Genomic DNA, 18,183 nt, shown 5'->3' with positions numbered 1-18,183 from the left:
AGTACTTTCAATATCATATAGAACCTGTGCAGCCACTGGGACAGAATGCTCAGTAATACAGATAGCTAGAATCTCAGCTGCCATAAAGCAGGACAGGACTGCTGCTTACAATGGGGATCAGATAGGATCTGTGCAGCCACTGGGACAGAATGTTCTGTTATACAGATAGCTAGAATCTCAGCTGCCATAAAGCAGGACAGGACTGTTGCTTACAATGGGGATCAGATAGGATCTGTGCAGCCACTGGGACAGAATGTTCTGTTATACAGATAGCTAGAATCTCAGCTGCCATAAAGCAGGACAGGACTGCTGCTTACAATGGGGATCAGATAGGATCTGTGCAGCCACTGGGACAGAATGCTCAGTAATACAGATAGCTAGAATCTCAGCTGCCATAAAGCAGGACAGGACTGCTGCTTACAATGGGGATCAGATAGGATCTGTGCAGCCACTGGGACAGAATGTTCTGTTATACAGATAGCTAGAATCTCAGCTGCCATAAAGCAGGACAGGACTGCTGCTTACAATGGGGATCAGATAGGATCTGTGCAGCCACTGGGACAGAATGTTCTGTTATACAGATAGCTAGAATCTCAGCTGCCATAAAGCAGGACAGGACTGCTGCTTACAATGGGGATCAGATAGGATCTGTGCAGCCACTGGGACAGAATGTTCTGTTATACAGATAGCTAGAATCTCAGCTGCCATAAAGCAGGACAGGACTGCTGCTTAAAATGGGGATCAGATAGGATCTGTGCAGCCACTGGGACAGAATGTTCTGTTATACAGATAGCTAGAATCTCAGCTGCCATAAAGCAGGACAGGACTGTTGCTTACAATGGGAATCAGATAGGATCTGTGCAGCCACTGGGACAGAATGTTCTGTTATACAGATAGCTAGAATCTCAGCTGCCATAAAGCAGGACAGGACTGTTGCTTACAATGGGGATCAGATAGGATCTGTGCAGCCACTGGGACAGAATGTTCTGTTATACAGATAGCTAGAATCTCAGCTGCCATAAAGCAGGACAGGACTGCTGCTTACAATGGGGATCAGATAGGATCTGTGCAGCCACTGGGACAGAATTTTCTGTTATACAGATAGCTAGAATCTCAGCTGCCATAAAACATTGCATTCCCTATGTGTGATTCCAGCGCTGATGATCTCCTCCTGAGGATGAATGGGAGTCAGCTGACACAGAGGTACCTGGAGAAACAAGGCTTCAACCTTCCTATTATGGTGCCCAGGTTGGATGACTTGGGCCTCAGGCTGCCGCCTCCTACTTTCTCAGTGATGGATGTGGAACGATACGTAGGTAAGTGACAGTTCTGCCTTAAGTAGAACGTACGGCACAGGGGAGTCTGTGACTCGAGCAGTGGGCTGGACTAGATCATCAGGATGGCACCTTACTCATGGTACTCATGATGGACAACACAAAAGCAACACTATAAAGTAGTGTAGCCCTTTAATAATTCAAGTGCAACTCTCAGGAGCCATTGAACAACTGGCAGTCCCACATGAGATACATAATGGGCCCTGCAAAGCCTCTGTGGCCCCTGGGCCCCCCTCCACAGTTTATGACAGCCTTGTGGATAACGTAAAGCCCCGCCCCTGAAACCCTAAACACACAACTGTCCAACCATATCCTGATTCCTTTTGTGTTGGTGCAAATGCCTAGTGAGTGCTGGCAATGTGATCCCATTAATCCGCTGTATATATCCCCGGCCTTCTGTTTGCTCCACAGGGCTAGTATAAGCCGGACGGTTTAATCTTCCTTTGGCTGCCGGCCCATATTCATCTCGCCTGCTTATTAAGTTTGCCATAGAATCCCGTCGCACGGCTTCATCTTCAGCCTGACATTAGCCGCGCTATCACTCGATACTCTAGTGGCCATTTGGCTCCCTGTTTGTAAATGGGCCAGATGGTTTAATGCCCTTGGGCAAAGCAGGAGGCAGGAGAATGTGTAAAAGCCACGGGCTGCACGCACTGTAAGGCTGGGGTAGGTAGACTGGGGGGATTGTAGCCTGGAAACTTAGGGTTAAGTGCTCACAAGGAGGCTGCGGAGGGGATTCTGGGAGTTGTAGTAGGAGCAATAACTGTCCATAAATGTTTTATGGTTCTGTTTACTTCATAATTCGGCACTTTGGTTCACTAACCAACACGGCAGATAAGTACAGAAACCCAACAGCTGGCGCTTCATTGTCCCCATATAAAGGCCGTATATCAAATGACAGAGCTGCTGAACTGGATATTGCTAATTGATCTCTAAAGAGCCTCTGTGACATCAAAACCAGCCGATTTATAAACGTTTCATTGCTCCCTCCCCGTTCTTGCCGAAAATGGTAAAGTCCTTGCTGCAGGCAGCTGGCAGTGTTGTGGCTCCCAAGGGCCCGTCACAATGTCCTTATAAAAAACCTTTTGCATTTGCCAATATTAAACCGCCAAGACATTGTCTCGTTGTTTTTTTACTGTTTTATTGCTCAAAATTACTTTTTCCCACCCCCATTGTGTCATCACAAAGCAACAACTGGTACAGAAAGGAGTCTAACCTACAGATGTAATAAAAGGCACTAAGTTCGTCCAGGAGCAGAAACCAATAGCAACCAATAAGATGTTGGCTTTTAAACAGGTGACCAATAAATACTACCAGTTGATTGGTTGCTATGGGTTACTGCTGAATACCAATCCAAATCATAATTTGCATATGCAAATTAGGAGGGGGAAGGGGAAAAACTTTTTTACTTCCTTATTTAGTGACAAAAAGTCACGTGATTTCCCTACCCGCTCCTAATTTACATATGCAAATTAGGATTCGGATCCGGTTCAGCCGGGCAGAAGGATTCGGCCAAATCCGAATCCTACTGAAAAAGGCTGAATCCTGTATTCAGTGCATCCGTTTATTACATAAGCCCCTAAGTGATAAATCTGCTGTGTAAGTGCTCGTGGCCCCTTTGGGCCCTGGAAAGCCGCCTGCTGGGGCGGGAAAACATTTCGGCATGTTGCAGTCTCTAAATTCATTAAACGTTTGCCCTTGCTTTCAGAATTCACTCATTCCATTGCTGCCCAACAGGTGGGGAAAAGATCGTCGACGTCATCGACGTGGCCAGGCAAGCGGACAGCAAGATGAAGCTGAAAAATTTCGTCAAGTATTTCATGAACCCCGCCCGCCCCAAAGTATTAAACGTCATCAGCCTGGAATTCTCCGACACCAAGTGAGCGGTTTCTTTATTAATAGGGAAGGGACGAGGGTGATATCACTCCAATTTGCAGTGCAGCAGTAAAGCGTGACTGACGTTTATCAGTCACAAGTCACATGACTGGGGGCAGCTGGGAAACTGACAATATGTCTAGCCCCATGTCGGATTTCAGTGGAGAATTCTGCTGGAGGAGAACTATTTAAAAAAATAAAAAAAATTCCCATGGAATTATCCCTTTAACGTTCCTTGGGATCCTTTTTAGGATGGCGGATCTGGTGAAGGTGCCGGACATCAGCAAGAAGCTGTCTTGGGTGGAAAACTACTGGCCCGATGATTCGCTCTTCACCAAGCCCTTCGTCCAGAAGTATTGCCTGATGGGAGTCAAGGACAGTTACACCGACTTCCACATAGATTTCGGAGGCACTTCGGTCTGGTATCATGTCCTGTGGGTAAGTGTCTGACCTTTTACAGTAAGTGAGGATTCAAACGGATTCATAATTAGGGATGCACCAAATCCATTATTTTGAATTCGACCGAATCCTTCGCGAAAGATTCCGCCGAATACCAAACCGGATCCTAATTTGCTTGTGCAAAGGGAAGGGGAAAACATTTTTTACTTGTTTTGTGGCAAAAAGTCACGAGATTTCCCTCCCGCCCCTAATTTGCATATACAAATTCGGGTTTGGTTTGGCCGGGCAGAAGGATTCGGCCGAATCCAAATCCTGCTGAAAAAGCCCGAATCCTGGCTGAATCCCGAACCTAATAATTATATACTGTACTTACTGTACCAGCCCAGAGGTGCAGCAGCTCTAGAACAGTAATGATCCAGTTGCCTCCCAGCAGCCCCTCTTGGAACGAACAGCCTGTCAGACTGATATCCACGAGTTTAGCTCAAGAATTGTGGTGGCCATACACAGGCAGATTAAAGAATTCTGCACTGAAATCCGTTTCTCACAATTTTTTTTATATTTAATTTTTGAAATCTGACAAAGGGCTAGACATATTGTCATTTTCCCAGCTGCCCCCAGTCATGTGACTTGTGCTCTGATAAACTACAGTCACACTTTACTGTTGTACTGCAAGTTGGAGTGATATCACTCCCCCCCCCAGCAGCCTAACAACAGAACAATGGGAAGGTAACCAGATAGCAGCTCCCTAACACAAGATAACAGCTGCCTGGTAGATCTAAGAACAACACTCAATAGTAAAATCCAGGTCCCACTGAGACACATTCAGTTACATTGAGTAGGAGAAACAACAGGCTGCCAGAAAGCAGTTCCATCCTAAAGTGCTGGCTCTTTCTGAAATCACATGACCAGGTAAAATGAGCTGAGATGCACCTACACACCAATATTACAACTAAATACACTTGCTGCTTCAGGAATGACATTTTATATTGTACAGGGAATTATTTGCGGTGTAAAAAGTGTCATTTAGAAATAAAAACTACATCATAAAAGAATCGCTTTTAACACCGATAATGTTTGGCTTTTTCCTTTTGTAGGGGGAGAAGATTTTCTACTTGATAAAACCCTCCGATGAAAACCTGGCACTGTATGAATCCTGGAGCTCTTCCATTGCCCAAAGCGAGGAGTTTTTCGGGGACAAAGTGGACAAATGCTACAAGTGTGTCGTTAAACAAGGGCACACGCTGTTTGTCCCGACAGGTAACGCTCATAATCTGCTACTTCCCGGTTGCTGGCCTAAGTGTTCCTAGCAACCGCACAGACATTGCTGAATGAAGAGAGATTAGGGAGCCCCTAATTAGATCCGACTGGCGCCCGTAGCTGTGGATTAACGGGTGTCCGACCCTGTGTGTGATTTCAGGTTGGATCCACGCTGTTCTCACGTCTCAGGACTGCATGGCCTTTGGTGGGAACTTTCTGCACAATCTGAACATTGGCATGCAACTCAGGTATGTACCCCAGCGAGGTGGTCCCTTGTACCCCGCAGCTTTTTGTCTTGCAAAATAATATCATTGTAAGTGGCTCTAACCGCCTCGTCCAATCAGAATGGCTCTTTTGCCCCCGCTGTAGGTGTTACGAGATGGAAAAAAGGCTGAAGACTCCCGATCTCTTCAAGTTTCCTTTTTTCGAGGCAATTTGCTGGTTTGTGGCCAAAAATCTCCTGGAAACCTTGAAAGGTAATTCTTCCATTATTATGACCAGCTTTGGGCAAAGGTTTATAGAGTCTTGGGACAACCCCTGTGCCATAGGCCTTAGAGCGAACCTTGGTTATTTTATGGTTTAATTGTTTACCTATTCCATGTTCCCATCTCTTCTGCTCTCTCTTGCACTTTGGTGACTGCATTGCATCCACAGCACATTGGAATTAATATATATATATAATACACAAAAGCCATGAATATCCTGTAAATTATATCCTTATAAACGGTGAGTTCTGATGTCATCAGTTATAAACGGTGAGTTCTGATGTCATTTCTGTCACATGACTCACTGAAATTTGTGTATTATAATAAATAAAGTACCCCCAGTTGTAAAATATGAGGATATTAGAAGTTACCTCGGAGTTCCATGACCTGTATAAAAACACTCGGCCTTCGGCCTCGTACTTTTATATGGTCATGAAACTCCTCGGTAACTTATAATATCCTTATATTTTACAAGAGGGGGTACTTTATTCACTATATAATATATGCCCTCTCCCCACTTTCCTATCACTCAGAACTAAGAGAAGATGGATTCCATCCTCCAAACTACTTAAAGCACGGGGTGAAAGCACTTATTTCTGCACTGAAGGGCTGGATGAAGAAAGAGGTGGGTTCTTACTTTTTATCATTTTATTTATCTGATACAGAATGAGGGCCCTTTCATATAAATATACAGAGAAGGAATGTTCTGGGCACACAATAAGCTATACCCTCATACTGTACTGTCTAAGGGAATCAATATGGCACCTCCTCCTCCCATATGTATAAATACAAATATACAGAGAAGGAATGTTCTGGGCACACAATAAGCTATACCCTCATACTGTACTGTCTAAGGGAATCAATGTGGCACCTCCTCCCATATGTATAAATACAAATATACAGAGAAGGAATGTTCTGGGCACACAATAAGCTATACCCTCATACTGTACTGTCTAAGGGAATCAATATGGCACCTCCCTCCTCCCATATGTATAAATACAAATATACAGAGAAGGAATGTTCTGGGCACACAATAAGCTATACCCTCATACTGTACTGTCTAAGGGAATCAATGTGGCACCTCCTCCCATATGTATAAATACAAATATACAGAGAAGGAATGTTCTGGGCACACAATAAGCTATACCCTCATACTGTACTGTCTAAGGGAATCAATATGGCACCTCCTCCTCCCATATGTATAAATACAAATATACAGAGAAGGAATGTTCTGGGCACACAATAAGCTATACCCTCATACTGTACTGTCTAAGGGAATCAATGTGGCACCTCCTCCCATATGTATAAATACAAATATACAGAGAAGGAATGTTCTGGGCACACAATAAGCTATACCCTCATACTGTACTGTCTAAGGGAATCAATATGGCACCTCCCTCCTCCCATATGTATAAATACAAATATACAGAGAAGGAATGTTCTGGGCACACAATAAGCTATACCCTCATACTGTACTGTCTAAGGGAATCAATGTGGCACCTCCTCCCATATGTATAAATACAAATATACAGAGAAGGAATGTTCTGGGCACACAATAAGCTATACCCTCATACTGTACTGTCTAAGGGAATCAATATGGCACCTCCTCCTCCCATATGTATAAATACAAATATACAGAGAAGGAATGTTCTGGGCACACAATAAGCTATACCCTCATACTGTACTGTCTAAGGGAATCAATATGGCACCTCCTCCTCCCATATGTATAAATACAAATATACAGAGAAGGAATGTTCTGGCACACAATAAGCTATACCCTCATACTGTACTGTCTAAGGGAATCAATATGGCACCTCCTCCTCCCATATGTATAAATAGAAATATACAGAGAAGGAATGTTCTGGGCACACAATAAGCTATACCCTCATACTGTACTGTCTAAGGGAATCAATATGGCACCTCCTCCTCCCATATGTATAAATACAAATATACAGAGAAGGAATGTTCTGGGCACACAATAAGCTATACCCTCATACTGTACTGTCTAAGGGAATCAATATGGCACCTCCTCCTCCCATATGTATAAATAGAAATATACAGAGAAGGAATGTTCTGGGCACACAATAAGCTATACCCTCATACTGTACTGTCTAAGGGAATCAATATGGCACCTCCTCCCATATGTATAAATACAAATATACAGAGAAGGAATGTTCTGGGCACACAATAATAATGTACAATAATGTAGCCGCTTTCTCACTGATCTATCCAGTGTGTTTCCTTTCAGTCTGTAGCAGAACACGCGTTTGAAATCCCAGATAACGTCAGACCTGGGCATCTCGTCAAAGAGCTTTCAAAAGTTATTCGCTCGGTCGAGGTGAGGAAGTCGACCTGAAAGCTTTTATGTTGTTTAATTGTCAGCTTTGGGTGGAGCAGGATCTCATGGTGGGAAATGTAGAGGTGTCTCTGCTTAATTGTTCTTGGAGCAGGGAAAGGCACAAACGATTTATGAGGTTGGAGTTCCATTAATTGGCCCTCGCACTTATACAGGCTGCCCCCCCGCTCTGTCTGGGGAGCTCCATTCAATTAGCCGATATCCTGGGACACGACACTGGGGGCTGCACTTTTATTAATCATTGAGAGCTGCAACTGTCATGCATTATTTATTAAAGCAGCCGTTTTCAGCTTAATTAAATATGGGCAGCCAATTAGACGGTAGCGAGGGTTATAATACCCCAATGTACATGTGATCTGCATTTTATTAGCAAATGATCCTGTAGTCTCTGATATCTCTTTGGGTCACCTGCTGGGGGGGTGTCCCCAAATTGCCTCCTATGAGTAAAGTTCACCAACTATTATTAGAGGGTGCAGTTGCTAAGTGGGCTCTGGCCCTGGGTTATATAATATAATTCACTACCTGACCGTTTGCAACTGGGGTGTGATGTCACTTGCTGATGTCATGGCTGTAGGAACAAGCTCAGTTACTTTATTTTATTCCTTTACAGGAGGAAGGGAACAGGCCGGTCAAATCTCAGGGAATTCATGGCCTCTGCCCACTCTCCCAGCCCTCGCACGAGAAATCCCCGCATCATTCCGGGCGCAAAGCGCGGCGGCTTCGGGATCATTCCACCAAACCCCCCTCCAACCTCGATATCCTGGAGCAACATACGCGGGAGGTTCTGAAAAGGCTCGAAATGTCCCCGTGGGAAGAGGTTTGTGTTCTTATTCGGCCAAAAACAACATACACCTCGTGCTTTTTTTAAGGGATGCACTGAATCCACTATTTTGGATTTGCCCAAATCCTTCGCGAAAGATTTGGCCTAATACCGAACCGAATCCGAACCCTAATTTGCATATGCAGAAAGAGTCGCATGATTTTCCTCTCAGTACGCAAATTCGGATTCGGTTTGGCCGGGGAGAAGAATTCAGCCAAATCTGAATCCTGCTGAAAAAGGCCGAATCCTGGATTTGGTGCATCCCTACTTTTTTTACTGGCGGCCAATGGGCTTCTTTAAATAAGTCACGTTCAAACCCTCGCGCCCCAAAGTGCCAGTTTCCAGTTAGTGACATCAATCTGACACATGGATCTGAGACCTCGCTATTCCTTCGCTCCTAACGCCTCTTTGCTTTGCCTTTACCAGGACGTGGGCACCTATAAACTGAATATCAGCTTCAATAAGCCTCTGCAGCCGTCCTCAACAGTGCCTGACCAGAAAGCGAAGGATAGCGGCGTCCGCCTTGTGCTCTCCAATGGGAGGATTATCCGGTGAGAACATAAAATGTTAATAACATACATGTTAATCCACGTGTGAGACTCCATTGACCAACGTGTTGATTTAAAGGGATACATTCCACATTTATCATTGCTGGTTAAGCTGCTGATTTGTCCCCATCAGACCGAGGCAGCATCTTATTTAACCCCTGTATACCCTTCCCTCCAAGCACAACATCTACTGAGACATTGTGGCATAACAAGGGGGTCTGTAGAGAGACGGGGGGCACAGAGGTTTGGATTTATTAAGAAGATAGCAACACTTTTCCACATTTAACAGGAATGTGTCACTATCACTTTACAAAATAAAAAGTGTCGTTTTCCTTTTATTTAAAGGGCATGTTCCCCTTTAAATTAACTGTCTGTATGATCTAGAGAGTTATATTCTGAGACAATTTGCAATTGGTTTCTTTATTATTTGTGGTTTTTGAGTAGTTTAGCTTTTTATTCAGCAGCTCTCCAGTTTGCAATTTCAGCCATCTGGTTGCTACGGTCTTAACCTCCCTAGTAACCATGTATTGATTTAAATAAAAGACTGGGATATGAATAGGAGAGGCCTGAATAGAAAGAGGAGGAATAAAAAGTAACAATAACAATACATTTGTAGCCTTACAGAGCATTTGCTTTTAGATGGGGTCAGTGACCCCCGTTTGAAAGCTGGAAAGAGTCGAGAGAAGAAGGCAATAATTAATTAAAAAACTATGAAAAATAAACAATAAAGACCAATTGAAAAGTTGCTTAGAAATGGCTAAAAATGAACCTAAAGCTGAAACACCCGTTTAACATTTTTGCAGTGATGAAAAGCAGACGTTTACCGACCGGAGCCTCTATACGGCAGACAGTGAAGATGAGGATGATCGGGGGAGGTGGAGGAAGGCCAAGGAGATGGGGCAGGAGAAGCCGTGCTCCACGTCTGGGACGGAGGATAAATCGGAAACCCAGAAACCACTTAACAGTGAGTAGAACCCTCAGGCCCTGCTGTGGGGCGACTTGTAATTCATTCTCTTCGGGATATTTGCTGATTTTTCCTGTTTTATCCTCCCCAGTGTTCTTTGAAAGTGTCAAGTCGGAGCTCAGAAATGGATCCTCCGAATATTCCGATATTTCTGATTCCGATGGATCTGACGACAGTTGCACTAACCAGGTATGGGGGGGGTTATTAAATGAAGGAATACACTACTCTAGGGGGATATTGGGACAACGGTTACCCAACGTGTAAATTTAGAAGGGGTCGCTGACCCCCTCATGAACATTTGATGGTGACATATTGGTTCTTGCGCAATGAACGTGTCACTGATTAATTACAAGGGGCCGTCCTGTATGATGGACTAGCGGCTCGGACAATCAATAGGTTATAATGAATAATAAATGGTCATTCAATCCTATTTCCCCTTTATCCCTGTCCCATGTTGTTAGTTTTCCCGACATTAATATCCTCTGTTCTGGGAAGTGTTGGCCAACTATGAAATGTTAAACCAGCTATACCCCCACCCCAGCCCAGTTGCTACTCTATGTACTGACCACTCCATTAGATACTCACCAGCCCCATCTACTGGCCTGAGCTAGAATATACAATATATATAGTACAATATAGAAGTACAATATATAATATATACGATTCTACAAATATACAATATATATAGTACAATATATAATATATACGATTCTACCAATATACAATATATAAATGTACAGGATACGAGTAACTGGTAATAAGGATTAAACACATTTATGTTTTGGTGCTACTGGTCCTTTAATAAGGAATCTGTCTGATCCAACAGAAACACTTCTCCGAGGAATCGGAAAGCTCAGGTGATGAGGAGGAGGAGCGGCCGGAACCTATTCGTGTCTTTAAAGAGGAACACAGTGGGAGAAGATTGCCCTGTGACCCTAATTTCCAGTGGCCTGATCCTGATTCTCCCCAGAAAAGGTAAAACACCTCCTCTTTTGTCCAATAGGAACTGCTGGGAGTTGTAGTCCTGCAGCACCTGCACTTGGGTTACATGTTGTGATGCTGATTGGTCTCCCCCTCCCTTAGCGAATGTCCTACCTCGACCAGCATGGAACAAGAAGCTGTACAAGGAATGCTCTCCATGTCGGCATTGCACTACCCCCCCGCTCTCCCCACCCTCCCACCCAGCTCAGACTGTAAGACTACGGGGAGTTACCCCCAACTGCACATCAACGTCTCCCAGGGAAACCGGGAGGAGCATCTGGATTCCCACAGCCCGAATACTGGTAAGAATAATAATTTAGTAATGTTGCTTTCCTCTCCTGTAAAACTGTATAACCCCTCAGTGACTTCTAATATCCTTATCATTTACAGTAGGGGGTACATTATCCCTTATAATACATGAGTGATACTCAGAGTTCCCTGTATAACTCAGCCTTCAGCCTTGTGCCTTTATATGGTCACAGAACAACCCCTCAGTGACTTCTAATATCCTTATCATTTACAGTAGGGGGTACATTATCCCTATAATACATGAGTGATACTCAGAGTTCCCTGTATAACTCAGCCTGCAGCCTTGTGCCTTTATATGGTCACAGAACAACCCCTCAGTGACTTCTAATATCCTTATCATTTACAGTAGGGGGTACATTATCCCTTCTACTACATGAGTGATACTCAGAGTTCCCTGTATAACTCAGCCAGCAGCCTTGTGCCTTTATATGGTCACAGAACAACCCCTCAGTGACTTCTAATATCCTTATCATTTACAGTAGGGGGTACATTATCCCTTATAATACATGAGTGATACTCAGAGTTCCCTGTATAACTCAGCCTGCAGCCTTGTGTCTTTATATGGTCACAGAACAACCCCTCAGTGACTTCTAATATCCTTATCATTTACAGTAGGGGGTACATTATCCCTTATAATATATGAGTGATACTCAGAGTTCCCTGTATAACTCAGCCTGCAGCCTTGTGTCTTTATATGGTCACAGAACAACCCCTCAGTGACTTCTAATATCCTTATCATTTACAGTAGGGGGTACATTATCCCTTATAATACATGAGTGATACTCAGAGTTCCCTGTATAACTCAGCCTGCAGCCTTGTGCCTTTATATGGTCACAGAACAACCCCTCAGTGACTTCTAATATCCTTATCATTTACAGTAGGGGGTACATTATCCCTTATAATACATGAGTGATACTCAGAGTTCCCTGTATAACTCAGCCTTCAGCCTTGTGCCTTTATATGGTCACAGAACAACCCCTCAGTGACTTCTAATATCCTTATCATTTACAGTAGGGGGTACATTATCCCTTATAATACATGAGTGATACTCAGAGTTCCCTGTATAACTCAGCCTGCAGCCTTGTGCCTTTATAAGGTCACAGAACAACCCCTCAGTGACTTCTAATATCCTTATCATTTACAGTAGGGGGTACATTATCCCTTATAATACATGAGTGATACTCAGAGTTCCCTGTATAACTCAACCTGCAGCCTTGTGCCTTTATATGGTCACAGAACAACCCCTCAGTGACTTCTAATATCCTTATCATTTACAGTAGGGGGTACATTATCCCTTATAATACATGAGTGATACTCAGAGTTCCCTGTATAACTCAACCTGCAGCCTTGTGCCTTTATATGGTCACAGAACAACCCCTCAGTGACTTCTAATATCCTTATCATTTACAGTAGGGGGTACATTATCCATTTAAAATAATTTTCAGTCAGCTTTGGGGCCAAGAATAGTTGGTTAATGGCGTTGTCCATCTTATCCTCGTCAGGTCACCACGTGAGAGATGAAGGAGATCTGTGTAGGTTGGACTGGATGCGGCAACAGGAGTCTCCGTGCAGAACAAGCCGTCAAGTGAGTGAATTTATCTGTCTCTCCTGGGAATTCCCATTGAATAAGAAGACCCATCACTGGGTATGTGGGTAGGTAGTTTGTGTGCAGGTGGGATACACAGTCCCAGTACAGTAGGTACAGTAGGTATGTGGGTAGGTAGTTTGTGTGCAGGTGGGAGAGGGGTGGGATACACAGTCCCAGTACAGTAGGTACAGTAGGTATGTGGGTAGGTAGTTTGTGTGTAGGTGGGAGAGGGGTGGGATACACAGTCCCAGTACAGTAGGTATGTGGGTAGGTAGTTTGTGTGCAGGTGGGAGAGGGGAGGGATACACAGTCCCAGTACAGTAGGTACAGTAGGTTTGTGGGTAGGTAGTGTGTGTACAGGTGGGAGAGGGGAGGGATACACAGTCCCAGTACAGTAGGTACAGTAGGTATGTGGGTAGGTAGTTTGTGTGCAGGTGGGGGAGGGGAGGGATACACAGTCCCAGTACAGTAGGTACAGTAGGTATGTGGGTAGGTAGTTTGTGTGCAGGTGGGGGAGGGATACACAGTCCCAGTACAGTAGGTATGTGGGTAGGTAGTTTGTGTGCAGGTGGGAGAGGGGAGGGATACACAGTCCCAGTACAGTAGGTACAGTAGGTATGTGGGTAGGTAGTTTGTGTGCAGGTGGGTTTCCAGTCTATACGGGGGGATGTGAGAGGGGGCGGGGCTACGCCATTATTTCGCAGCTGTCATTACCCCTGTGCCCATTCTCTAATATACACAAATATACTTGTCATTCTGTCCCAGGATTCATATCAACTTCCAAAACCCTCGCGGGGAGGTTCGTACGAGGACTACGAGACGTCCCAGAAGGACCAGGGCTACTTGGAGCTCGAGCGCTGGGAGTCGCGGCAATATCAGCCTGACAAATACGACCCCGAGTCCAGCGCGAGTTCCAGCGAGTGTCACCTGAGCGACGGCAGCCTCAGTCCTACCAGGATATACGGGGACCCCTCGATGGCCCTGCCCCTGCACCCCACAAAGAGACCCGCCTCCAACCCTCCTCCTATCAGCAACCAGGCAACTAAAGGTATGTGGGTGTGGCTTGGGGTGCTGCCTTATATACAGTATTATAGGGGTTCATAAAATCTAATCTACCCCTCCCCGTAGGTAAACGGCCAAAGAAGGGCATGGCGACGGCTAAGCAACGACTCGGGAAAATCCTGAAGCTCAACCGCACCGGCCACACCCGCTTCTTTGTCTGACGCCAAGACGCCACTTACCCTTTAATCCTGCGCATAACAGTATTGGGGCGACCCGAGGCCCGTCACCCAATAAGCACTGCCGCAAGAACAAAGATGTCCGCTCTTACACTCACGCCCACTCAGCAATAACCACAGAACGATCACGCCTGGACTTTTCGGGGGGTCGGCGACCCATTAACAGACGACACTGTTCCTTTTTTATCATTTGCATTTTGGATGGTTCGATAAACAAGGAGCCAAGGGCTTGGGGTCGATGGTCTTCAATAATTTATTTCTAAATAATTTTTTCCCATTTCTAAAAAAAAACATAAAAAATATTTATTTCAAAGACGCTCTGATTTTTTTGTTTGGATTTTAAGCAATGTGAAGGTTTTTATTTGACTTTGATGGGGTTTAATTGTTATTTGCGAGGTGTGCGGCGAAACCACTGGGGAGAAGGACAAGGGGGGGGTTTCATTTTAACCTCGATATTCAGGTTGGTTTCTTAAACAGGGATTTTTTTTGTAATTATTTTTAAATTAATATGAAATCCATATTTTTATTTTTGCTATCAATGTTTTCTTTTGTTTTCTGTGCTGATTTTAATCAATAAGCTGTCGGCTCAGGGGCAGCCGGGTGTCAGTCAACACTGTATTCTGTTTTATTATGGGGAGGGGGCGGGGTTTAATGGACCTTCCTGGAAGACGCAAGGGCTACGCCATCTTGGTGAGGGAGGGGTGCTTTTTTTTGTTGTTGTTTTTGTTACTATTTTGGCATATACAAAAAAAAAACCTAGTGTCTTGGCTCTTTGGGGCAGGTTCTATGATTTGTGTTGGTGCTATGAAACAAAGGGCAAGTTAACCTCTCAGACTCTGCAACTAAAAAACATTAACGGACTTTACTTCGTCGGACAATTGGCGATTATTTTTGTTTTAGTCTCCAAAGAGAAGAAACGTCGCTACACTAACGACTCAAAGGCTTCGTTTGTATTTGTTTTGTTTCCTTTTTTGGAAAAGCTTTAAAGACATCGCAGCCTTTTTTTTTATACAATAACTAACGAGGATCTCAGGGTAATTAATTAATTGCGGCGGAATGTGTTTTTTACATAGGAAACCTGCAGTCCGAATGCGACCATCTCTCTTCCATCAACCACTCGGTATTAAACATTGTCTCCAGCGTTTCTCTCTTTATTTCTTCATTTCCATGTTTTGTGTTTCTTTTATTGTGTGTGTGTGTGTCGCACATCTCTCTGCCAGTTGAAACAAATGCCAGTTTTGATTCCCCCTGTACATAATGCTGATTTTAGATTTTTGTATTTTCTGTAATATAAAATTAAATATTTAACTTCCCCTTTAATTTCGTGTATTTTATTATTCTTATTAATTTTGTTGGTTCCCACTGTACTTTCAGTCCCAGAAGGCCTTTGCGGGGGATTATGTAAAGAAACTACTTATTGTGGGGAAAGTTTATTAGAATTGCCGCAGTTAATTGCTGGTTGTACTCCCCACCCCCACCCCAGCATGTCATTGGTCAACCACTACAGCGATCCCCCTCTTTTAAAGGGTTCAGTTAAGTTTTAGTATGTTATAAAATGGCTAATTCTAAGCAACTTTTCAATTGGTCTTTATTAATTTTTTTTTATAGTTTTTTTTCTTCTGACTCTTCCCAGCTTTCAAATAGGGGTCACTGACCCCGTCTAAAAATACAAATGCTCTGTAAGACTACAGAGGTATTGTTGTTCCAATTCAGATGGGGACCCTTTTATCCGTAACAGAAATGACTCCCACCTTAGGGGAATCCCTTGTACCCGTTTTATGCCGGCCCAGGATTTTTTATTTTTTTAACCATTTAACGTCAAGGACTGTTACCTAACTTAAACTTATGCAAATTTGTGTGTTTGCTCCTATTGCCCCCAGTCTCAAATCAGTGCATGGTTGCTAGGGTAATTTGGACCCTAGCAACCAGGTGATGCTGAAATAGGCGCTGAACAGAAAGTTAAATAAGTCAAAAACCACAAATAATAAAAAATGAAGACCAATTACAAATTGTCTCCGAATATCACTATCTGCATCATACTAACAGTTATGTCAAAGGTGAGCAACCCCTTTAAGTGAGCCCAGTCTGCCTCAATAAAATATGCAAATACAGAGCCAGAAGTATATACAATCATAGTGCTGCGTCTGTGCCCACCCCTATGTATGGCCAATGGAAAGAGAGCAGCCCAGGAGCAGGCAGTGCAGAGAATCAGAAATATGTACCTGGGCTCCACCTCTTATTGACCATGGGAAAGACAACAGCCCCGAAGTACAGAGAATGAGAACTGTATACCTGGGCTGCACCTCTCTTATTGACCATGGGAAAGACAACAGCCCAAAGCAAAAAGCATGTAGAATCCCTCCCCTCTGACTATTAGAAACTGAGCAGCTCAAAAGCAGAAAGTACAGAGAATAAAAAATCTATACCTGGGCTCCGCCTCTATTATTGACCATGGGAAAGACAGCAGCCCAGAAGCAGGAAGTACAGTGAATGAGAACTCTATACCTGGGCTCCGCCTCTATTATTGACCATGGAAAAGACAGCAGCCCAGAAGCAGGAAGTACAGTGAATGAGAACTCTATACCTGGGCTCCGCCTCTATTATTGACCATGGAAAAGACAGCAGCCCAGAAGCAGGAAGTACAGAGAATGAGAACTCTATACCTGGGCTCCGCCTCTATTATTGACCATGGGAAAGACAGCAGCCCAGAAGCAGGAAGTACAGTGAATGAGAACTCTATACCTGGGCTCCGCCTCTATTATTGACCATGGGAAAGACAGCAGCCCAGAAGCAGGAAGTACAGAGAATGAGAACTCTATACCTGGGCTCCGCCTCTATTATTGACCATGGGAAAGACAGCAGCCCAGAAGCAGGAAGCATATGGAAATCCCTCTTTTCTCCCAATTGAAAAGAGAGCAGCTCGTGATCAGTAAGTTCAGATTTATTTATTATCTGAGTAATTACTTGGAGGAGAATGGATTTGATTCATGGGTCCCCTTGGCGGGAGTTGGGTGTTATCGCATCTCAAGTCAACTTGCCCTTTAAGCTGGAGTCACGTCTTTGGGTTCCCAATATACTACAGGTATGGGACCGGTTATCCAGAATGCTCGGGACCTGGGGTTTTCCAGATAGTGGATCTTTCTGTAATTTGGATCTTCACACCTTAAGTCTACTAGAAAATCATATAAACATGAAATAAACCCAATAGGCTGGTTTTGACTCCAATAAGGATTAATTATATCTTAGTTGGGATCAAGTACAAGTTACTGTTTTATTATTACACAAAAAAAGGAAATTTGATTAAATGAAGTCTATGGGCGACGGCCATTCCGTAGTTTGGAGCTTTATGGATAACGGGTTTCCAGATAAGGGATCCCATACCTGTACTATGGAAGTGTGCAAAATGTGAATTTCTGACACTCTTAAGGGCTGTCCTGTAGCATCAGCTTCTCTGGCGGATCAACCTCACTTTCTGCTGGATGATTTCCTCTGACCCCTAAGCTTCAGCCAGGAGCCCACTGAGCATGTGCAGTGTCGCTGACTCACAGATTTGCGTATTCAGTTCTGGCAGAGCGGGCACCAAATCTTCACCAGGTGGGGACCTCTTTTTCCATAACGGAAATTACTTCCTTCCTCTGGGGAATCCCTTGCACCCATTTTATGGCTGCACAGGATATATATATATATATATATTTTTAACCCTTTAACTGCATCTTAAAGTTTCAAGGCCGTTACCTAAGATCGACAAATTTATGCAAATTTGTGTGCTTGCTCCTATTGCCCCCCAGGAATCCTTCGCCCTTATAGGTTTTTGTACATGACGGAACAACGTGACTTGGCTCTAAACATTCACATGTACAAGATACAAAAATTCAGGGGGTTGGCTTAATAAATGCACCATGGATTGGGGCGGGGGGTTGGTTATACAGGTGCACAGTTGTACTTAATTCACTGCCACTGACCTGCAATGTTATTTTGCTTTTAGCGGAGATATTAAAAGAGTATACAGGGCCATTGGAGCCCAACTTT

At 44.0% G+C, this 18,183-nt stretch overlaps 1 protein-coding gene across 2 annotated transcripts in view; it reads left to right on the top strand.

The window, feature by feature from the left end:
- The window catches only part of kdm7a.S (lysine (K)-specific demethylase 7A S homeolog), a 36,319-nt gene extending 20,845 nt beyond the window's left edge, over positions 1-15,474 (top strand). Inside the window, exons 4-20 of one of the 2 annotated variants that reach the window (XM_041587877.1) lie at positions 1,156-1,316; positions 3,072-3,213; positions 3,461-3,647; positions 4,703-4,865; positions 5,026-5,113; positions 5,235-5,341; positions 5,884-5,975; positions 7,599-7,688; positions 8,317-8,523; positions 8,953-9,077; positions 9,878-10,038; positions 10,130-10,227; positions 10,865-11,013; positions 11,122-11,321; positions 12,831-12,913; positions 13,682-13,964; positions 14,045-15,474. In XM_041587877.1, coding sequence (XP_041443811.1) covers positions 1,156-1,316; positions 3,072-3,213; positions 3,461-3,647; positions 4,703-4,865; positions 5,026-5,113; positions 5,235-5,341; positions 5,884-5,975; positions 7,599-7,688; positions 8,317-8,523; positions 8,953-9,077; positions 9,878-10,038; positions 10,130-10,227; positions 10,865-11,013; positions 11,122-11,321; positions 12,831-12,913; positions 13,682-13,964; positions 14,045-14,139 — 2,431 coding nt within the window. In that variant the 3' untranslated portion in view covers positions 14,140-15,474. Of the gene's footprint in view, positions 1-1,155; positions 1,317-3,071; positions 3,214-3,460; positions 3,648-4,702; positions 4,866-5,025; positions 5,114-5,234; positions 5,342-5,883; positions 5,976-7,598; positions 7,689-8,316; positions 8,524-8,952; positions 9,078-9,877; positions 10,039-10,129; positions 10,228-10,861; positions 11,014-11,121; positions 11,322-12,830; positions 12,914-13,681; positions 13,965-14,044 lie in introns of both variants that reach the window. The other variant, XM_041587876.1, reaches the window with a different exon arrangement.
- Positions 15,475-18,183: the final 2,709 nt, after the last annotated feature.

Source organism: Xenopus laevis, chromosome 3S (genome assembly GCF_017654675.1).
Source record: "Xenopus laevis strain J_2021 chromosome 3S, Xenopus_laevis_v10.1, whole genome shotgun sequence".
Taxonomy (NCBI): Eukaryota; Metazoa; Chordata; class Amphibia; order Anura; family Pipidae; genus Xenopus; species Xenopus laevis.
This window is presented reverse-complemented; position numbering and strand designations above follow the sequence as displayed.